Source organism: Oculina patagonica, chromosome 2 (genome assembly GCF_052425735.1).
Source record: "Oculina patagonica isolate OP01 chromosome 2, crgOcupat, whole genome shotgun sequence".
In the NCBI taxonomy this organism is placed as follows: domain Eukaryota; kingdom Metazoa; phylum Cnidaria; class Anthozoa; order Scleractinia; family Oculinidae; genus Oculina; species Oculina patagonica.
In genome coordinates this window covers 2,046,495-2,069,675 of record NC_135759.1, presented here as the reverse complement: position 1 = coordinate 2,069,675, position 23,181 = coordinate 2,046,495, and the positions used below count along the sequence as shown (strand labels likewise).

Below are 23,181 nucleotides of genomic sequence, written 5' to 3'. Positions count from 1 at the left end.
CTTATCAAGGTCAAGCTTTCAACTTGTGCGGAAAGGGTGTTTAGAAAAGCTATGCTACAAAATGTTGTCCCTTTTCGCTGAAGCGTGTCAGCTAAGCCGCCAAAGTTTAAACAACACATAAAGAATCCAAAAACATGTAAAATATGGTCATAAAATAGGACGGGAATTTAAAGCGACTATGTCACGGATTTTAACAGATTTTTGAACAGCCAAAATTTATATTTGTCGTAGGAAACTTAAAAATAATGGTCCATTTTTATTAAAAATTGCTATTTTAGATCACTAAAACTGTTTTAAAATGCCTTATGCCGCGGATGGTTCGGATGGAAATGGATTGCAATTTAAAATGTTAGCCAACGTTTTCAAGTAGTTTCCGCGCGCCTTCAAAAAATTATTATTTATAGGCCAAAGTTTGATTTGTATCCTCAAATAAAGGTTATATCTTCAGATTAATGTTCAAAGACAATGTCTTTGATGGGTAAAGTTGCCTACCACTTATTTCAGAACAGTTTAGACCAAAAATCTGCGTAATTCCCGCGACATATTGATTATTCCCTTTAAGAACACGACTAAAATTCAGAAAAAATTCTTCATTTATCAAGTTTTGTCACAAAACCGGGATGTTTTATAACAATGTAGTGAATGACTTAGGTTTCGATTCTTTAGGTTTTATGACATAAAGTTTTATACGCGCCAAGAGACAAAAAACAATTGGAGCAGGACCTGGGCCTGACTGAAAGCGTGTTGGAGCCCAGTCTCCACTCAGTTTTTTTTTAAAAATAAGGCCAGCGGACATTCCCATTAGAATACGCACTAACAACGTTTGGCCGCCATCTTGGCTTGCAAAGCTTCCAATGGTTGTCGTGAAAATCCATCATCTTTGAGCAACTACAACAAATAATACCAACTGTAGACAAGTCTCATCATCAAGGTTTAGACCTGCAACAGCGTCATGGCGGATGCAACAGCCAGATCGCTACAATATGAGTACAAAGCGGTGAGTTTAGCGTCGAAGTTTGTAGCGTTTTGGCCACGTGGTTGTGAAACAAGACGAAATTGTGATAGATCGACTGATAGATCAGCTTATTGCATTTTTCTAGTGCTATGCGTGATAGTATGCGTTGCTTTTATATACTGCTTCGGGATATAACTTCACCCGTAAGGAAATTTATAAGCTCACTGTTACAAACCAGTGTAAGCTTTCAAGACTATTCCATTCCTATATACCGTCAAACGCTCACAAATTTAGTTATTATTGATTGTTATATAATGCAAGCTAAGTTTTGACCATCAACAGTCGTTTTACATATAAAAGAAAAGGTCAAACTACAATATTTTTGGCATTTCATTCCATGACTTCCCAAAAGTTTGCTGCTCAAGTACCACTAGTGAAGTGATCTCAAAATAGTTGCATACAACTCTAGTACAAGCACTTAGTGGGTGCAAACATAGTTAGTAGAGGTGGAAAGTTTCTAGTTTGCCTTCCACTTTTACAAGTGAGTCTGAGTGCTCATCCCATGGTGATGGACGCTCACTTGAGAGAAAATCACATTAATTCCATGACAGTGTATTAAAGATGCATACAGATTTCTTGGTGGACATGCCTTCCTGATGTCAACTCTCTGAAAAGTGGATGTGCTTGAACCAGATCTCTGACTCTCTTTGTCCTGTATTGACATTTTTTAAAAAGGTGTCCAGTTTAACAACAGGACTGTGCTCTAAGGGTGCTCGGGTGCCTCAGGCGACTAACTTTTGTCTTTGGGTGACCAGATAATCTTATTTCTTTCATATAAGCTTTAGGCTGGGCATCCTCGATCTCATAGTTCAGAACCTTTGGGCTCCTTGTAATTTTTCTTAGAGCACAGCCTTGAACAACGGCTCTCTTTTGAATGTATCTCATTTTCAACTTCTGAAAGTCACTTGTTTGTAGGAAGGTTTCTTTCCAAGGAGTTGTCACTTGTAAAGAAGCTGTTACTTTTGGGATCCCTTCATGTCTTCTAAACATTGCCAAATAGATTAAAGACCTGCATAACATGAAATGAACAGTCTATGTTACATTTGCCACACTCTATCATTTAGCTCAAATATTGTTTTTATTTCTTATAGAACTCCAATCTTGTATTGCAAGCTGATCGCTCACTGATTGAGCGCCGTGGACGTGATGAGGCAACAGGAGAGGTTGTGTCGCTTGTGGGACACATCGGAGGAATTAAGATGGGAGATAAATACCAGAGGACCAAACCTCCTGTGTCTGAAGAGAAAAAAGCCAAGTGAGTTACTGCAGCCACAGTGTTACTGTATCACTCATGTGTATTGCAGCGTTATGCATGTGTAAAGTGTGTGTATTACATAAATATTACACATGACTTACACTTGTGTTTCCCTCGTGAAAGATGCAAAAGCATGTAGCAAATAACACAGAGTATATTGGAAAATGCGTGTAAACTAACATGCAATCTTACATTGTTGAAAGAATGCAAAGAAGATTAAGGGACTTGAATTTGTTTTAATAGTTTAATTTTCTGAGTACCGTATAGGAAATGAAGGATACATGTTATTAACATGTTAATTTTATGCATGTTAAACATGTTAACTAAAATGCTTTGTCACATTCCTATAATAAGGTAATTTGGCTTGAGAATGCTTCTTCATTCTTCATTCATTTCACTTTATCCAAGTCACCATTCTACTCATCAGTATCATTTATTCACATTATTATCTCAACATAATTATTACGTCTTACCGTTATGGGAGGATATGTGTCACACATAAGAACCTAGTTTAACACCTCACTCTCTGCTAGTCTCCCAGAGTCTCCCTCTGAGTGTCTATTTGGACGGGATACTGTGACTGAAATTTTTTGATGCATACAAGTCAGAATATTACTATACACAGGAAAACTCTCTAAACATAACAATATGAAACCCATTTTAAAGTCCAACAGTTGCTATGAGTATTCTTTAACAACCTAACCTTTTTTGCAGACGTCAAAAATTAATGGAAAAGGAGGATTTCACAAAGAGCAAAGCTAGCAGCAGTCTTTTGTCAGACGACTCATCAGACTTAGCTGGGGTGCGATACAGGCCGAAAACCAGAGAAACCAAATCCACGTACGAAGTCCTCCTCAGTTTCATCCAGGCTGCCATTGGTGATCAGGTAAATGATATGATGAACTTTTTACCGTCGCTTGCATCTAAGGGTGAACACCTGCCACCGAAACATGATCTAATTGGATATTTAACATGGCATGATTGGTCATCAAACGTTTGAAGTTTTCGCAGACTGTACCAGCAACTTTTGCACTGAAAGTTCAACATATTCTGATTTCGAAATGGCAGAAAGATTGGATATAGAGACTTCTTCCGAAAAGTTGATCGTGATCTGTGTTGATATGCATAAATTTGCAGGTTCACTTGAATCACTACATGTACCAGGTGAAGTGTACAGTTTTGCCCGTACTCAGTGTTTATGGTAAGCATTTTGTTTGCAAACGCTCGTGTTATGGTCTGCTAAACTACAAATGTTTGATGACCAGTCATGCCATGTCCAATCCCCAATTAGATCATGTTTCGGCGGCACATGTTTATGCTTAGACGCAAGCGGCGGTATTGTAGAAAGGCATTTAATATGTACATGTACTCTTCGCCTGGGAAAATGATTTTTTTGTATTTAAGAACATTTTTACATACTCATGTAATAAACTAAGCAACTAATTTATTTATTGGTTTATTTTGTTTTCTTTTTTCTCAGCCTCGTGATATTCTGTGTGGAGCAGCTGATGAAGTGCTTGTTGCATTGAAAGATGACAAGATGAAGGTATGAATTTTTTTGTAAGGAACTCAACTTTGGTTGCATGTGTGGCCACTGAACAGTATTCAGTGTCTGCCGTACATGTAACTGAAGGTTGTTTTGTAGTGTTAAAACGGATATCATGTTAAAGGCATCAAGAAATTTTGAGTCAGGACTAAAGATCAATCGAAGGCTGTATACACATTTTATCATCTGTTTCACATGAAAGTTAAACTTTATTCAAAGGGGACAGACCACAAACAAAATAGTCGCTGCTGTAAATATTGTTATGTTATATTGTTTTTTTTTTTGTCTGAAAAGGTTGCCCTTTGTGAAGTATATTGAATCCAGTATTTGATTGTTGAACTTTAATTAAATATAGTGAAAAATTTTTTACTTAGAAAATGTAAACTTTATAGTAACATGCGTACGTATACTGTATGTTGTGGTTTAAATTTATCTTTGGTTTAAATTTTTCAAACCAGTTCGATTTTTATTTCCCGTTGTTGTTTCAGTAATAACTAGGAGACAATGAAAAATGAAAATCAAACCGGTTTGAAAAATTTTGACCAAGGATAAATTTAAACCACAACACGTACGTAAATGTTTCTTGTTCTCAAGCTTGTCATTAACCACCCCTCTCTTTGCTTACCACAGTCATGTGTTTGTTACCATGTGCCTGTTTAATGTCGAGAGGAAAACTAACCACACCCTTGGAGGTTATCCTGGCAAATTCATCAGTAAATTGCTGGGTCGTGAAAGGGTTACAGTTAAGAAAATAGAAAACAGGTTCCATGTTTCTATCAAGTTATAGAAACACAAGTGGAAGTTTGGGAGAACGAGAAATGCTGTGGGAACACGAGCCGATAGGCGATTGTTTCCACAGCTTTTTCAAATTCACCCAAACTTTCACGAGTGTTTCTGTAACTCAATAGAAACACGGAAAACATACTTTCAATTTCTTTTAGAAAATGCTCTTTTATTTTGCTCATCAAAAAGTAAATTCTCTTTGCTTGCGCCAACATTGCGACAATAGCTTGTACTCGTTCCATGTTTTCAACAAGTTATATAGAAGAACAGCTTTGACTGCACACTTTCTTAAAGGTACTTTCTAATTATTTCTGTTGACATATAACTTTTTCCGAATAGTGCTTTTACCATACAATGTAGGTACAATTGATTCAATTTCTATCATCTCTTAGGATAAAGAACGACAGAAGGAGATTTTATCTCTACTTGGTGCAATGCCAGATGAAAGATACGCATTGTTGGTGAACTTGGGAAAGAAAATCACGGACTACTCTGTTGACAGAAGTTTGCTGAATGACGGTAAGTCTTCAGTGGAAAAAAGTTGTGTTACTCAGGGTTCTCAGTTGAACCCGTAACCCGTACCTGTTACGAGTGTCACTAGAAAGGGTTACAGTTGCAAAAGTACTGCTGCAGTAGATAGATTAGAGTTATGTAGCCTTTCCCCATTACAGGTGAAAACCTTTCAGCAGTGGCTGCCAAAATCTCTATTGAGAACCCTGTACTTTGACTACCATGAGTGTGTGTGAGTATATTGTATCATTAGAAATATCGCACTTTGCTCTGCCTTACCATAGAGGCCTTAGAATACATGCAAGTAATGATTTTGGAAAATTCCTGTACCGAATTCCTGTAGCAATTTGAATCCAATTATAATGAAGTTTCTTGGTGCTGCAATGACCTTTTTTGTACCAATGATGAACAAAAGATACAGAGACAATTAACAAACACATCAAACAAACATCAATGATGCATTCTTGTTTTCTGCTCCAAAGGAAGCTAAGTAGGTACTGTAGGCCTTTCTTATGATGCGCTTGGTATCCTGTGCAGATAATTTTGCACTTGATGCATGTTCAGAAAGGCCAAAACACAACTTTTGATGTTTTCCTTTTGACTGGTTGCCCACTTTTTGTTCCAAGCTAAAAATTATTTTTTTTTGTTTGTGATGATTACTGATCTCTGTTCTGTTAATTTAATCTATTTGCACTGATACTGTAAAATTCCTTCAGTTGCATTACCCAGGCACTGACCTACATGAGCGTTATGATAGAATTTGCTGATCATAATGATTAAAATCAATCCATGCTTTACCTGATTCTGAAAAAAGTCATGTTGATTATGTGGTTTATGATCGTGATCAGTGGGCTGTGATATGCCGAGCATATTTTCTGCAATCTTGCACTGGTCATAACATCAGGTATTTGTTCTGCTTCTTTCATGCAGATGAAGTGATTGATGAGACTTATGGGGTAGCCGTGCAGTTTGACGAGGAGGAAGAAGAGGTACTCTACTGTACAGTACATAAATTTTTATTATCGTGTTACAGTGTTTCATCAAGGGCCAGGCACCGGGTAAATTGTCCTGCTCTGAAGAGGACTATGCAAGGCTGTTTTTACTCGTGAATGCATAATGAACGAGTATAGTGGGGGAAGTTGAGCCATCCGTCCATCCTTCCATCCATCGTTGTTAACATTATGCAAATTAGGTATGCTCACAGGCGCTTAGCTTTCTAAATTTTGTTTCCCTCGGCTGTGAATAAAAATACAGCTTTGCAAAGGTATAATTTCAAAGAAATAAGTGTAGAAAATACTTCACCCCTGTAAATGAGAAACAATCGTTTCCCAAACGATGAAATATTGCCTTTTCGCATATAATAATCGCGAACATTCGGAAACGATGACAGTGAGTTTATGTATGTGTTATTAAAAGACTGGAAGGTTTGAGCACGGCACGATTTATTAAAGGATAATCAGTAAAAGAGTATCGAAACTTTATACAAGACAGATATGTATATAATATCCGTGGAAAAAAAATAAGGAGGAAAAAAGAATTTTAGCCAGGGTACGTGAGTCGATCCCGCGTCACCCGCTTTAGAACGCAGAGCTGTACCACTGCGCCATCGGTAAGCAATTAAAAGTTATGAAAAAGTAATTCTTATACCTAAGCATCCTGTTATATGTTCACCGTCTTTAAATAAAGTTGATTATTATTATTATTAATCCCTATAATGAATATTTTCCATCGATACTATACTGTTCAAAGGAAGAGCTACAGGGGACTTAGTTTTGTCTTTGAGCAACTTGTATAACTTAGCTATCATGAAAGCTTTTAAGAGCGTTGCCACCCAAGATTTCTTACATAAGAGCCTTTGGGCACCCTGTAATTATTCTAAGAGCACAGCTTTGTCACCTACTCCAAACCTCCAAACTCTTGTTAAAACACTATGCAGGTTAAAGCTAGGTAGCTTGGGGTTGTGTATTGAGTACAAGTAGTTCAATCTACTTCAATCGATCAATCTTGGACAAAACTGTAGGATTCTCGCATTTATTGTCCCTAATTTTAATGTTGATTTTACTAATACTCCAATGTTTCAAGCCCCCGTCTCCTTTATTAAAAGTTTCTACAGAGAGAAGTTAGATGTACAAAAATTCTTGAAAATCTTGAAAATCAAATTACATGTATCATCCAAGAAAAAAAAATTGTGGGAGGCGCGGTGGCCTAATGGTTAGAGCGCCAGACTCCGGATCGAGCGGTCCGAGTTCGAGCCCCGGCGGAGGTCACTTGTGTTGTGTTCTTGGGCAAGACACTTTACTCTCATAGTGCCTCTCTCCACCCAGGTGTATAAATGGGTACCGGCGACATAATGCTGGGGGGGAACCCTGCAATGGACTAGCATCCCATTCAGGGAGGAGTAGAAATATTCCTAGCAGCTTAATGCTACGGAAACCGGGATAAGCTCCGGCCTGATGAGCCACTTGGCTCGTGGCTTCTCCCTTCCCCTTTATCCAAGAAAATAATATACCCGGTATATATTCTCTTGATTACTGTTTTGTTCTTTTGCTCCTCTCTTTGCTTACCACAGTCATGTGTCTGTTACCATGTGCCTGTTTAATGTCGAGAGGAAAACTAATCACACCCTTAGAGGTTATCCTGGCAAATTAGATCAGTAAATTGCTGGGTCGTTGAAAGGGTTACAATTTTGTTAATTGATTGTGGCAAACTGATTTTACAAATTAAACTACAGAATTTTGATTTGTTCTTGAGGAACAACACTATGCTTGAAGATCTACACTATTTAGAATCATGTGCATTATTATCATTCATCCGATGTTTTGTTATATTCTTATTACCTGTATGTTTACAATGTATGGATTTTGTTAGGAGAAAGTAAGATCTTGATCACTTGTGAGACATGTGCCAGACTCTTCCATTTTCATTTTGCAGGAAGATAAAGACTTTGACGAAGTCCGTGATGAAGAATCTAGTGATGAAGAGGAGGGTGTAGAAGCTGATACTACCATGACTCTTCAGGGAGGGGTGAGGCATTCTGCTTTTTAAAGTCTGATTAAATCTGATCCGATCACTAAATCTGGAAAATTCAAAGATCATCATTTCTTACATTGTACTTACGTAACCTTTATGTTACTTATTTCGTAGGACTTAATTTTCGCGATTTGGCCAAAAAATACATTTAAAACATAAAAAATACAATAAAAATCATTGAAATAAATTTTCGCAGGTCTTTTAATTACGCGATTTTTTATACATCCGCAAAATCGCGAAAAATAAGTCCCGCGAAAAAAAGGAACAATAAGGTAATTCTTATTATCTTTACATTTTTACAGCTCTACCAATTAAAATATACATGTATACCTTTCATAAAATCTTTTATTAGCAAGTACTTTATACTGTCATATGCCTTCTATTTGTTCTTGATTGTGATGGCTCCAATAATTTATTGTTTTCTATGTTGCACAGCTAGAAGAGGACAGGTCACAAAGATCAGGAGATGGTCTCCACCCTCGAGACATTGATGCTTTCTGGTTGCAAAGAGAGCTGAACAAGTATTATGCTGATGCTGAAGCTTCACGATCAAAAGCAGAAGAAGTACTGGAGATCCTCAAGAGTGCCAAGGATGATCGAGAACTTGAGAATAAAATGATGCTACTCCTGGGGCATGATAAATTCTCCTTTATTAGATTGTTGCGGAAAAACAAGAGTATGGTCTTGTACTGTACACTGCTTGCGACGGCGCAGAGTGCCAAGGAGAAGAAAGAAATTGAGGAGAAAATGAGTTCTGATCCTGATTTAGCCTCTATCCTGCATGCATTGACAGAGACAGAACAGGAAGACTTAATTCAGGTCAGACAAATTAAAATTTGACTGTGCACTTATCTCAGAATGATTGCTGTTGTGCTTACAATAAGCCATGTTGTCTTTGCTAAATCTACATGTACATGTACACACATGTACCTATATGTACATGTAATTAACTAAGAAGCAAGGATATCGTTAAGGGCCGGCTGCCGGCTATTTTCACAGGCTGAAAGAGAAACCCGTCTAAAATTTCACATGAAAACAAAGACTTGGTTAAACTTTTAGAGCTGCCAAGGCCAGAAAAGCCAGTTGGGTTGTCAGTGAGCTGGCTTAGTGTTTTCTTAGCTACATCCCTGAAGGGAAGTTAGAAAGAGTCCTGTCAAAGAAAAACGCACAAGAACAATGAGCATAACCATGTAGACTTTGCTGATCATAATGATTAAAATCAATCCATGCTTTACCTGATTCTGAAGAAGTCATGTGGATATTATGGTTTATGATCGTGATCAGTGGGCTGTGATATGCTGAGAGAATTTTCTTTAATACCTTCTTGCACTGGTTGTAACAAATACACTGTTAGTATTTTGTTCTGCTTTTTTATGCATATGAAGTAATTGTCAAGTCCAACTTGTGCGCACTTTTTAATATTGCCTTATGGCCTGCTACAAGTCCTCCAGAAAGAATTAGTGTTTAGGTAATAATTTAATTGGCCTGATCTTATATGATTTCTTTTTCATGCATATAGGAGGAAAGAGCTCGCAAGGCAGCCAATAGAAAAGCAAGGATTGCTGCAGACTTGGATGCTATTGAGTCTGATCAGGTACTTTAATTTCAATATTATTGATTACAGTGTTATTACATAAGGTGCATTTTATAGGATCCTGGTAGTATGAAATAGTGCTAACAAAATAACAGTTTGATGGTGTTGCAAATGGTGCAATTACCGGTACCAAAATAAAATTAATAATGTACATGTAAAACAAAGGATTCAATAATAAACAATACTCAAACCTGACAGCGCAACAGCTAACTAACAACAGATTCTGCAACACCAAGGAATTTCAAACAAAATGCAGAATTTCTTCACAAAAACTAATCATAGACCAAAATATGACGAATTGATTTTTCTTGTAGACCCGAGGTAGTCGAAAAATATTGGATCTTGAAGATCTTTCCTTCAAAGATGGCAGCCATCTTATGGCCAACAAGAGATGTCAGCTACCTGATGGTTCGTTCAGAAAACAAAGGAAAGGCTATGAAGAGGTTCATGTGCCTGCTCTAAAACCTAAACCCTATGAAACAGGCGAGGTAAGGGTTGTAATAAAACTATTCTTCTTTTACTGAGTACTTTGAACAGTAAAAGCTCAGAGTGCATAATTATTAATCCACTGAGCATCCCCTTGTCCATGTAAAAAAGTGAATCCCGACAGCAGCCAGGATCCCGCCAAGATCCCGCCAAGATGGCGATATCCTGTCGGGATCCTGACTGGGAAAATATTCCTGCCATTGCGGGATCCCGCCAAAATGGCAGACTTCCCGCCAGGATCCTGCCATTGTAAAATTCCCTGCCACGGATCCCGACAAGAATCTCGCGGGGAATTATATTCTCGCCACTTAGCAGCTTACTGGTATTTACTTTCTTGTCACAACATAGAATAGCTAACTTTCTTGTCACAACATTGAATAGCTTACTTTCTTGTCACAACATAGAATAGCAGTAAACAGAATGTGTTTTATAACTTATCCACAGGCGAGAGTCCCCATTACAAGCTTACCCAAGTATGCTCAACCAGCCTTTGAAGGATATGACACCTTGAATAGAATCCAGAGTCGACTGAGCAACACTGCTCTTAACACTGATGAGAACTTGTTACTTTGTGCACCAACTGGAGCCGGTAAAACCAATGTGGCATTGCTGACCATCTTGAGAGAGATCGGCAAGCATATTAACCTCGACGGCACCATCAACTTGGAAGAATTCAAAGCTATCTATGTGGCACCCATGAAATCTCTTGTACAAGAAATGGTTGCCAATTTCAGCAAGGTAAGTTGAATTGTTGTTTTGCATTCCCGTCCCCAGAGCTGCTTGTTCCTCTTAAGGCTGGTTTCCATATGATCGCAGACGATCGCATCGGATCGCAGACGATCGCAAAATCGCAGAAATTTACTGAACCATGTGATCGTAACGATCGCAGAGCGACCTGTTTCCATATGATCGCAAAAGATGGTAGACGATCGCAGAAGTGTTGAATGATGGGAGCGATTGTCGAAATTATGGGATAGTTTTCGATCGCAATCGATCGCAATTGTGTTTCCATATGATCGCAACGATCGCAGGCGATCGCACACGATCGCAGACGATCGCAGGGAATAGAACTTGGTTCTATTCTCTGCGATCGTCTGCGATCGTGTGCGATCGTTCGCAGACGATCGCAAACGATCGCAGATGCGTGTTTCCAAATGATCGCAGATCGCAAAACCTACAATTCTGCGATTGTCTGCGATCCATTGCGATCGTCTGCGATCATATGGAAACCAGGCTTTAGCCGGCTGAGCCTGGGGTATGAGGAACAAGTGGCTCTGGGGACACATGATCTGATTTGCTAGATCTTTAACAAAGGAAATTTTAATTTAACAAATCAAATCAACCTTTTTAAATTCCTTTGTTGAGAGGGAATTTAACTATGGTTGATTTGACTGGCTAGATTTAAATTCCCTTTGATAAAAATCTGGCCAATCAAATCATGTGTCCCCAGAGCTACTTGTTCCTTATGCCAAAGCTCTGTCGGCTAAGAGGGACAAGCAGCTCTAGGGGCGAGAATGATTGTTCTGTTCCTTAGATACATGTAGCTACATGTACAGAGATGTAAATATTATGCTTTTTGCTACATGGTGCGGTGCTTGAACACAATGTCGTTGAAGCTCAGCTTTACTCTCAATGCCAAACTATGATGCAGGTCATGCTTTAATGCTCGAAGAATGTCGACAACTAGTTTTTGGTTTTAGCTTCTAATGCCACTCTTGTAGTTTGTGCTGCATGCAAAAATCCTCTACAATGTGCCTCATTTACATTTTTTGCAAAATTCTGACGTATTTCATGGTGTACACAGCAATCCCAAGCAGGCTGTTTGCTTAGTTTACAGCTGTACATGAAATGATTTCGTTTTAAATGTTTTGCTCGTATCTTACATGAACTAATGCAGTGTTAATATTTATTTTATACAGAGGCTTAGCACATATGGTGTAACAGTATCAGAGTTAACAGGAGACCACAACTTGAACAAAGAACAGATCAACAGCACTCAAATCATTGTCTGTACCCCTGAGAAATGGGACATCATCACCCGTAAGGGAGGGGAGAGAACTTTCACTCAGCTTGTCCGACTGATTATCATTGACGAAATCCACCTTCTTCATGATGACCGGGGGCCGGTGTTAGAGTCGCTCGTTGCACGCACCATTCGGCAGATAGAAACGACTCAAGAGCTGGTACGGCTGGTTGGGTTGAGTGCCACCTTACCAAATTACGAAGACGTGGCTACCTTTATGCGTGTGAATCCTGCAAAGGGTCTGTTCTTCTTTGATAACAGTTTTCGGCCTGTGCCGTTGGAACAGCAGTATATCGGTGTCACAGAGAAGAAACCAATAAAGAGATTGCAGGTTTGTCAACTTCCCCAAGCTGCTAAGATTAATTCATGTTACTTGCTGCTAGATAATTTATTTCTTAGGCCCTGTCCACACTAACCTGGGTTAATTTGAAAAAGCATCTTTTTTTACCACACGGAAACGGCGTATTCGGTAACAAAAAACGGTGCTTTTAAAAAAATGCTCTCCAAGGTGGGTAAATTTAAAAAAGCCCTCTAGGTGGTGAAGAGTGGATGGCAAAAATGGGACTTTTCAAAAATGCAGATTTCAAAAGGTCATGCCATCTCCATCAAAACAAAAGGGTTTAATTTGCTTAACAATAGCTCTATTTACTCTTCATGCGATAAAGCGTATGGTTTTCGAATTTAACTGGGTTAATGTGGACAGGACCTTAATGTCGGTTCTGAGAATTTGGTATCACTGGATTGGTGTGATACTTTGATATATACAGAGCTCAAGAGCTTTGAGTCCAAAATGGAATCAGTTTCACTAAAAATCTTGCAGCAACCCTTATACATTTTATTACAAACCCAAAGTGTCAAATTCCTGGATACTAATCTCAGGTATTCAGGGTCGAGTCTTTGGAACATAAAATATTCAGATAGCCACAGTTGATAGCTTAGATACCAACTCTGCTATCCAAGGCTGTTTGAAGACAATCTACTTTTAAATCCAAACCTGGTAAGCTTTAGCTTACTGTTATGACCATCGTATGAAGTGTTTTAATTTGTTTTAACTATTTTTTATATAATTTAGGTGATGAACGATATTGTCTATGAAAAAGTCATTGAACACGCTGGAAAGAACCAAGTACTGATATTTGTACACTCAAGAAAAGAGACAAGCAAGACGGCACGAGCCATCAGAGATCTGTGTCTGGAAAGAGACACTTTGGGACATTTCTTAAGAGAAGACTCTGCAAGCACTGAAGTGCTAAGGTATGTGACATGCATGCCCTTGTGTTTTGTCCAAAGATGTTCTTGATTTTATGATTTTGATGGCTAATTTTATTAGCCAGGTTTAAAGCAACTGGGAGCAGCACTTGTGCTGAGGCCTCCCCACCTCAACTCGCTTCGTCTCCCCACCTCTCCCCGAATAAACCCCTTTCCACCACTCTGTGGTGTGACTGTGCTGGGCTGTGGTCTGGTTGGTTGTATACTGCAACCAGTCTCCCCAAGAACTGGGAGATTGTGGGTCCCACCCAGCCTGCCGATGCCGCAAGTTGCTGTTTTAATTATTAATAATAATTACCGGTATATTACCATTAAAAATTAATGCTGCGGCAATAATTACTACCGGTATGTTATTAATAAACAAGGATGACAATATTATAATGGTTGTCCTTGTTCTTTGTTCACAGTGGACTGAATGAAGTAAAGGTCCACATTTGAACAAAGAATTTTGAGGACTTGGTCAATATTTTCTATTATAATTCAGACTGCATGCTTAGTCAATAACGAGAATATCTTGCTCCATTCAGAACTGAAGCTGAACAGGCAGTTAACCTGGAGCTAAAAGACCTGCTTCCTTATGGCTTTGCCATTCATCATGCCGGCATGACCAGGGTCGACAGAACCCTGGTAGAAGATCTCTTCGCTGACAGACACATCCAAGTGTTGGTTTCCACGGCAACATTGGCCTGGGGTGTGAACTTGCCAGCACACACTGTCATCATCAAGGGAACTCAGGTGAGAATTCTTTTCAGGTGATCCGAGGTGTAGTTTTATTTTGATGATCTGATTACAGATCAAATCGTTATATGCTGCAATTGTACAGAAAATTAAATTGCATTTCCTTATAGTTATTTTTTGGCTTTAATGGTTTTGTGCAGTTCAAAAAACTGTACAATAAATTGAATGTTTGCTGTCAAAAGTTTAATGGGAAGGCCCATGAAAGATGTTAAAAGAGGACACATTGTTGCTTGTGACGTTTCTCGGGTAAGCAAATGAGCGGGACGCAAAATAAATGTCTTTTTTCATGCTGCACAAACCTGGAAACGTTTGTTGCAGACACAAAATGTTCCAAAAAAATAATCAGAAACATTTGTTATGTCTTCTTCACAAATTTTTTGTCAACAACAAAACAATGAACTGTGTGTGTGTGCAAACAGGGAATCATTTGTCTCCCCAACAATGCGTCCTCGTTTGCCAAGGCCTTTTGTCAACTAAAGCACAATACATTTTATCAATGATTTGCAGTCTAACAATGTGTTATTTCAACAGATCTACAACCCTGAAAAGGGACGCTGGGTGGAACTTGGTGCATTGGATGTGATGCAGATGTTGGGTCGTGCAGGCCGCCCACAATATGATACCAAGGGAGAAGGCATTTTGATTACAAGTCACAGTGAACTGCAGTATTACCTCTCACTCATGAATCAACAGGTAGGATGGAACTTAACGTGAGAGTGACGTCAAAAGTTCAACGTTAATGGCTCATAATTTACTTGGGACAGTGTAACAAGAAGTCTCTTAAGTTTTTGTGTAAAATATGCTAGAGTCATGAGGGTGCACTCACTGATCAACACAAAAACTTTGAACAACAAAGAAAACAAAAAATTCAACTCCAAAATTAAATGTGAATAAATTGTGATCAACGGTTTTTAAGAAATTTTCTTAAGAGTAAAACTGTTGTCCCAACTTTTTCAAGTTTTAGGGCACTTCTAAGTTCTTTCCTACCAGTCCATAGCCACACCCCTTTGAAACGATTTTTACGACAAGTACAGTATACCGTAGAATTCCGGTTATAAGCCCTGGGCTTATACAACTTCGTAAGGGGTTTTGGGTGGGCTTATAAGCGGAGGGGCCTATATCCGGGAGGGCTTATAAGCGGAATGAAAAAAACGTTTCGCAATGAGCCACGGGAGTGTTGATGGAAATACGTTTTTAAGTTCAAAACGCATAAAAAGCAGCATTTAGCCCTATTCAGTACTGTCATTTGGAAAAGGGGGTTTATATCCGGGGGGGGGGCTTATAATCAGATGTATTTTTTGTTTCCAGGATGATGGGCCTATAACCAGGGGGGCTTATAAGCGGGGTGGGGGGGGGGGGTTTAACCGGAATTTTACGGTATTTTAGCAAGGCCTGGTCACTTTTTGTGAATTTCCAATTAATACCAATACCTTCATTGGATTTTCAAGTAGCACTAAAATAACGTTGATGACACTGCCCTTTTAAACATAAAAATGTTAATTTATAAGTCAAGAATTGTCAACTTAAATTTTGTGTTTCCTTTATCTGTGCAAAATACGGTAAAAACCCGCGTATAAGAACCTAGGTTTTTTCAAGTAAGCCTAAACAGGTTCTTATATAAATCATTAATGGTATTTAGGGTAAAATTAGGCTAACTAGGTGCCTAATTAGGTTCTTAACTTTTGTTCAAGAAAAAAAGTAGAATTGTTAAATGATCTGGTCTTTAATGTCCAATAACTGTATTCTTGGAGGCTTCGGTAAGCAAAATACTATACTATTTTAATCTGATTTTGTTAAAATCAAACCTATACTGTAACCTTCACTGTATATTTTTGAGAAGATTTTTTAATTCTATATTTTTGAGAAGATTATTTTTTTCTTTTTTGAAAATAAGAACCTGTTTTAGAATTTTAGCCTAAAATGGTTCTTATGTGAAGGGTGCTTAAAAATGAAATTTTAGCCTAACAGGTTCTTAAATGTTAGGTTCTTATACGCGGGTTTTTACTGTATGTGCACAGGCCTTAAATAATGTGGTTATCTACTCACCAAAAAATTGCAGTACAGTGTTTAGAAACGTGGTTTACACTGTGTCTGTGTTGCATCCTACATCATGATTAAATTCTTGCATGCAGCCTAAATTTTCTTAAACCATGATATCGATTTCTCCTGTAGTTGCCTATCGAAAGCCAGTTTATTGGCAAACTAGCTGACAACCTGAATGCAGAAATCGTCCTTGGAACTGTGCAGAATGCTAAAGAGGCTGTACATTGGCTAGGTAAGGCATTATTTAAGTTCTTCCAAAATTTGCATTCTAAAGAGTTATGATTAAGGAGAAGCCACGAGCCAAGCGGCCCACACTCCGGAGCTTATCCCGGTTTCCGTAGCATTGCGGCTAGGAAATTTCCCAGCATTATGTCGCCGGTACTCATTTATACACCTGGGTGGAGAGGGCACTATGAGAGTAAAGTGTCTTGCCCAAGAACACAACACAAGTGACCTCGGCCGGGGCTCGAACTCGGACCGCTTGATCCAGAGTCCGGCGCACTAACCATTAGGCCACCGCGCCTCCCAAGAGTTATGATTATCATTATATAATTTCTCCTTACTACCATGCATGTATGTCAATGTATTTTTAAGAAAGCAAGTGCTGAGAAAAGGAAATCATCAACTTCAGATTACAGGAATTGTCTTTGTTAAAAGGGCTTTGTCACGGATTTTACCAGATTTTTGAACAGCCAAAATTAAGGTTATAACTTCCTTTAGATGTTCAAACGTAATGTTTTTCATGGGTAAAGTTGCCTACCACTAATTTCAGAACTGTTTAGACCAAAAATCTTCGAAATCCCCGTGACGTAGCTCCTTTAACCAGCAAATTTTTGGAACTTGCATCAAAAGGGATGAATGGCAGGCTAATGTGGCTGGCACACTGGACTTCGGTTCAAGCGGTCTAGATTCCAGCCTGGCTGGGGGTCACTGTGTTTTGTTCTTGTACAGGGAACTTGACCCTCATAGTGCCTCTTTCCAGCTAGAATGTGTAACTAGGTACCAACAAACTTTTCGTAAGAGCAACCTGGCAAAATGCTGAGGGGTTAAACTGTGTGGACTAGCATCCCATCCAGGAGGAGTAGCAATACCAGAGTACTTCAAGTGATCTTATAATTATGTCACAGAAACCTGTAGTGGGCCACTTTGGTTAAGTTCGCACTTTTTTGACAGACAGAGGGGGAAAGAACTTAGACAATTTCCCCAATAGGGCCCTCTTGCTAGTTCAATAAGCTACATGTATGAGTCTTCTGGTGTTGATACTAGTCTTCAGTCACCAGAGATTGGCAGTAACACTACATGTAGCAAGCCTCATTCCTTGTCCAAGTGCAACCATCCTGGATTGTAACAGACTTTACATGTGCTTGTCTTTACATGTACATGTACCTCGCCTTCAAGTTTGCCTGTGATGAAATATTAACAGGTTGTTTTTTTTTAGGTTATACATACCTTTATATCAGAATGCTGAGAAATCCTTCCCTATATGGCATTACACATGATGAAATTGAAAAAGACCCTCTTCTTGAAAAGGTATATGGATGTACATATGTAGTGTAATAATAAATGCTAAGTGAAAGTAAATTGTCTTTTGAGTGACGTACCTGTAATACTCGTCGTCAGCAGCCGTTCGTCTCGGGAGACGATGGTGTAGCGCTATTAGAGTCCCACTCTGGAGTGGCAGTCTCTGTTGCAAATAACGCAGACGACGGAGGGTGGTGCTGCAATTGAAGATGCCCTGGTCTTCCTTCTGGTTCTCTTCAAGGCCTGCTGGTCACTTCTGGTACCTGTAATACTATATATGTATAAATAAGAGTGTGGTCCTTAGAGATCAAAGGAAATTTTCATGTCTTGTGTCTTCCAATGACTTTCTTTGACTTCAAACTTTTAAGCCTTGAAGATTTGCAAAATGTGAACATATTCTTTGTTTCCTTTTCTCAGCGAAGGGCAGATCTGATTCATTCAGCGGCCTCACTGCTGGACAAAAACAACCTTGTTAAATATGACAAGAAATCTGGAAACTTTCAGGTTAGTAAAATAGAGAATGTGATTTTGTTTGTATCAATATCAAGAACTTTCAACTCTGTTTTCTTTAACTGTGATTACTTTTTGCATTGAATCATGAATGGTTTTCTAATTTTTAGGTTACAGAGCTGGGTCGTATTGCCAGTCATTATTATTGCACACAAGAAACCATTGCGACCTACAACAGTCTACTGAAACCAACGCTCAGTGAGATTGAACTGTTTAGAGTATTTTCACTGTCGTCAGAGTTCAAGTACATCACAGTGAGAGAGGTATGGTTGTACAAAACAGTCAAAATTAAACTACAATTGCTTATTACATTGTAATAATTAGATATGAAATTAAGCATGCAACAGGAACTAGCTCTTCTCATTTCTTAGTTTTTAATATATTTATGTTTTGTAAATAAGTAATTAATAGATTTTTAAGTTGGAAAGCACCTCACATGGGTACCCATGTCCGCTCACATTCTACACTTTGGGAAATACCCTTGCCTTTTTTTCTTTAATCTTGTGTATATATTTTTTTTTATTGATGTATATATTTATGTCTTTTTCTCAATAAGTGTATTAAAAAAAGTTATTGTTATAAGGCTTCTGAAAAGTGGTCATTACCTTTGGCATTGATTTTTAAAGCAACAGTTGGAACAAAATATTGAAACTATCCCCCTACCTGTTCAATAATGTTGTTTTCTAAAATCAAATTGGTATGGCACAAGACCAATTGATTAGGGTGATGCTACATACTAATTGCTATAGTTTTCACAGGAGGTTCAAAATTGCACAGAACTTGATGATATTGCTTTGGTTACTTTGACATTACAAATCCTTTCCTGTGTTTTGCCCACTAGGAGGAGAAGCTGGAACTCAACAAGCTGTTGGAGCGTGTTCCCATTCCTGTGAAAGAGAGCATTGAAGAACCTAGTGCAAAGGTAGCAGAACTCCCTTGTTTGCTAGTCGCCCAGCAATTTGCAGTTGTATGAATTAACTTCAGTTTTTCAAGAGAATTTGAAATGTTTTTTTATAAGTCTGGCAATAAATTTTAATTGGATCCTAATAATTTTAGACCTACATACAGTCCTATTTTTTTATTAAGTGTTAATTTCCATCCAGCATTTCCATTCCGTGTGAAAAGTTCAATACTCAGAAAGACAAGAATGTTGTCTGACTTCCATTCCAGAGATGACATATTTAATTCTTACTTTTTTGTTAATGCTGAACTCCCAGTTGACGAAGGGCAGATTATGCTATCCACTGGATAAAATTAATCGCTATCCAGTGGATAAATGATAACAAAACATACTTTGCTATTCACTGGATAACGATTTTTTCATCATTTATCCAGCAGATAGCATTATCGGCCCCCCTTTGAGCAACTGGGCCCTGCATGTCTGTGGTTTATTTTCACCACATACAGAGTAAAAAAGCACAGTTTACATGAACAAAGCTTTAAAGTTTCTAAAAAACTGCTGTGTTGCATCGATGTGCAAGCTTAACACTTCGCGTAACAACTTGAATTTGATAAAGGTAAATTAACTGCAGTAACAATATTGGAAAGCTGATGCTTTAAACGTTAGCCCTTAAAAGCACAAAAATGTGCTTTGAAGTCACAATTCCATGTTGAATGCTTAGCTTTGTCAGCCAGTTGACCTGCAAGTTTTGGCCATGTTACATATTGCAGATTAGTAGTAAGGGAACCAAAGTGTCAAATTCCTGGATACCACTCTATGGTGTGCAGGGTCGAGTCTTTGGAACATAAAATATTCAGATGGTTAAATGTTGGCAGTGGAGAAATAAACTTTCACTGAAACTGTTCTCAGCTATCTGAAAACATCTCTTGTCTACACAGAGCTTGATGGCAAATGATGTGTGTTGAATTGAAGATGTACTGAATTGTTTTTATTTTATTGTATTGTGAAATAGGTTAATGTGCTTCTACAAGCGTATATTTCGCATTTGAGGCTGGAGGGTTTTGCCTTGATGTCTGATATGGTTTACGTCACACAGGTAAGTCATTAAGAAAATAAATTTAATAAATGCATAATTTGCTTTTACAAGTGATTATTATTTATGTGGCTAGCTTGTCTGTTAATGCCGATTACATAGTTTAAACACAAGTAATATATTATATTAGGTTATAATTTATGCTCATAGTTGTATAACTATTTTGCTTTGTTTTTTGTTTTGTTTTTCTGTAGTCTTCTGGTCGACTCATGAGGGCCATTTTTGAGATTGTGTTGAATCGTGGCTGGGCACAGCTGGCTGACAAGAGTTTGAACTTGTGCAAAATGATTGATAAAAGAATGTAAGTGAATTATGTTGTGCGTCTGTTGCATGTTGCAGTTATCAGGGCTTATGCTAAAAAGAAACAATAGCCTTCAGTTTCTTTTTACATTTTACATTTACAATAAAATGTAGGTTTAAAGGTAACGATGGATTCTCTAAAGTCCCCTGGCAGCTCACTGACTAGCTTGTTAATGCCCTATGCGCCACTGGCAATCTAAAATATTGATGATGGTAGCTCATTCCAGTGATAAGCCCATTTATAACTAAATCTTGCAGCTGAATAATGATAAAAAATTACTCTTTTTCGCATAAAATTCAATTCCATGATTAAACAGTGAATTTGATGCCACGTTTTTCTAACTTAATGTCCAGCTCAGTCTGTCCACAGACGTTTCCACCCTGCGCCCCTTCTTTCAGTGCTTGTTCAACCCCGTTGTGGTATATATTTTACTTGTGCACTCAATGAACTTTAGAGAAAATAGGGTGTATGTGAACAGACTAAGTCCAGCTAACTTGAACACTTGTTTTTCAACTGGATTTTTGAGAGACTACAGTTACTACAATGCAATGTACGTGTAGTATTGAATATACACATCTACATCTTTAAAATGTTGAAATTGTCTTAAACTACAGGTGGCTTTCAATGAGTCCATTGCGCCAGTTCAAGAAAATCCCCATGGAAGTCATCAAGAGAATTGAAAAGAAGGAATTCCCTTGGGAGCGGTACTATGATCTGGGACCCACTGAGATTGGTGAATTGGTGCACATGCCAAAAATGGGCAAGACGCTGTACAAGTTTGTTCATCAGCTGCCAAAGATGGAATTAGCAACACACATACAACCCATTACAAGGTAGAGTGAAGAAAAGATGTTCTTTTTGAGGTTTTATTTAATTCAGTCATTGTAAACGTGCATATTAAATGCTTCGGTGACGGATAATTTGTGAATGCAATCCAAAAATCTAAAGCAAGGCAGACTACAACAAAATGTATTTAACACGGAAGAATGTAGTGCACGTTGATTTCATTATTTCAGCATAATAATATTTTGTAAACCCTAAATTTGTAACGCAACTTTTTTTGACGGTTCGAATGCGTCCGTCATCGATAAATTTGAGAGAGTTCTAGAGAATCATTGATAAGAAAACTTTGAAATAATATTTTTTGCATTATTAAGCATAATCAAGCAGTTTTTAATTGATGATTTCTTTAAAAGAGCGCTCAAAATCGAAAATTATCCAAAAATTATAATGTGAGTAATCTTAAAGCTGATTTCCAGTCCGTACTGCGCAGACTCGGGGTTTGTTTTCGTTTTTGTTTTGAATTCGTTGAAACGTTACACTTCGGTGACAGCATACATGAAGCTTTTTAGTCCGCCATTACAGTTCGTTTCGTTCAAGAATTTCCGATGAGCTGAAACGTCGGTTTGAAATAGCGTCAAGGTTCCTCTACTCGTTATTTTTTTGTTCTACAAGGATGTCTGACGTTAATTATGAAGAAAAAGGTAAGTTTGTCGCGGAATTTTTAGTTTTGCTTGTAAACATTACTTCGTGTGGGCTCACATAAACATTGCAGCCGAGATTGCGCAGTACGGACTGGAATTCATCTTTAAAGTTTCCTAAAAATACATTATATCATTCAAACTTCGATCTAAGACCGTTAGCTGATTGAAAATGTTAGGTATGGTCCGGAAAAATGTTTTGAGACACCTTAATCTTTCCATGGAAACTTATATAAAAATCGACTTGTTTAGGTTACCACTGGCTGGCTATTCTCTTCTAATTCAAGTGCATTGTGTCTTTCTTTAGATCCACACTCAGCGTTGAACTTGCTATCACCCCGGACTTCCAGTGGGATGAGAAGGTTCATGGAAACTCCGAGGCAATGTGGATTTTTGTGGAAGATGTCGACAGTGAAATTATCTTGCATCATGAGTACTTTCTGCTGAAGAGCAAATTCGCCACTGATGAACACACACTGAAGTTCTTTGTGCCTGTGTTTGAGCCTCTACCACCACAGTATTTCATCAGGATTGTATCAGACAAGTGGCTTGGTGAGTTATGTCAATATATACAGTTTCTCTTTACTAGTCTCTATACATTTCTTGCAGAACTAGTTGGGAGAATTTAAAGGGGATCTCCCTTAAAGTCCTGAAGTCAAGCCCTGGGTTCAAGCCCCGTTCTGACCACTGCCTGGAGTTGTTTCACGGTAGACCAGAATTCGACTCCTTATCTGCGCTTGTAAATAGCAAACTGGTATGCCTCCTGCCAGTTGGGATTTTAAACCGTGTTACGTTTAATTTGTAATATACCGTAAAATTCTGGTTATAAGCCCTGGGCTTATACAACTTCATAAGGGTTTTTGGGTGGGCTTATAAGCGGAGGCGCTTCTATCCGGGAGGGCTATAAGCGGAAATAAAAAAAACGGGTGGGGGGGGGGTGGTTACAATCGAATTATTTTTTTGTTTCCAGGTAGATGGGCCTATAACCGGGGGGCTTATAACCGGAATTTTACGGTATTTGTTTCTAATGTTTGAATGCTCGGCCCCATTAGCACTTAAGCTAGTTCACTTACCGAGGGTAA

At 38.3% G+C, this 23,181-nt stretch overlaps 1 protein-coding gene across 1 annotated transcript in view; it reads left to right on the top strand.

The window, feature by feature from the left end:
- Positions 1–809: 809 nt before the first annotated feature.
- The window catches only part of LOC144640609 (U5 small nuclear ribonucleoprotein 200 kDa helicase-like), a 33,308-nt gene continuing 10,936 nt past the window's right edge, over positions 810–23,181 (top strand). Inside the window, exons 1-24 of the mRNA XM_078499707.1 lie at positions 810–997; positions 2,107–2,270; positions 2,985–3,156; positions 3,751–3,816; positions 4,992–5,118; positions 6,040–6,098; positions 8,041–8,133; positions 8,575–8,958; positions 9,659–9,733; positions 10,048–10,221; positions 10,664–10,957; positions 12,139–12,573; positions 13,315–13,496; positions 14,039–14,246; positions 14,781–14,942; positions 16,422–16,524; positions 17,731–17,822; positions 18,231–18,317; positions 18,434–18,586; positions 19,165–19,245; positions 20,237–20,320; positions 20,512–20,618; positions 21,233–21,451; positions 22,407–22,655. Of these exons, the coding sequence (XP_078355833.1) occupies positions 953–997; positions 2,107–2,270; positions 2,985–3,156; positions 3,751–3,816; positions 4,992–5,118; positions 6,040–6,098; positions 8,041–8,133; positions 8,575–8,958; positions 9,659–9,733; positions 10,048–10,221; positions 10,664–10,957; positions 12,139–12,573; positions 13,315–13,496; positions 14,039–14,246; positions 14,781–14,942; positions 16,422–16,524; positions 17,731–17,822; positions 18,231–18,317; positions 18,434–18,586; positions 19,165–19,245; positions 20,237–20,320; positions 20,512–20,618; positions 21,233–21,451; positions 22,407–22,655 (3,815 nt within the window). The 5' untranslated portion in view covers positions 810–952. The remainder of the gene's footprint in view (positions 998–2,106; positions 2,271–2,984; positions 3,157–3,750; positions 3,817–4,991; positions 5,119–6,039; positions 6,099–8,040; positions 8,134–8,574; positions 8,959–9,658; positions 9,734–10,047; positions 10,222–10,663; positions 10,958–12,138; positions 12,574–13,314; positions 13,497–14,038; positions 14,247–14,780; positions 14,943–16,421; positions 16,525–17,730; positions 17,823–18,230; positions 18,318–18,433; positions 18,587–19,164; positions 19,246–20,236; positions 20,321–20,511; positions 20,619–21,232; positions 21,452–22,406; positions 22,656–23,181) is intronic.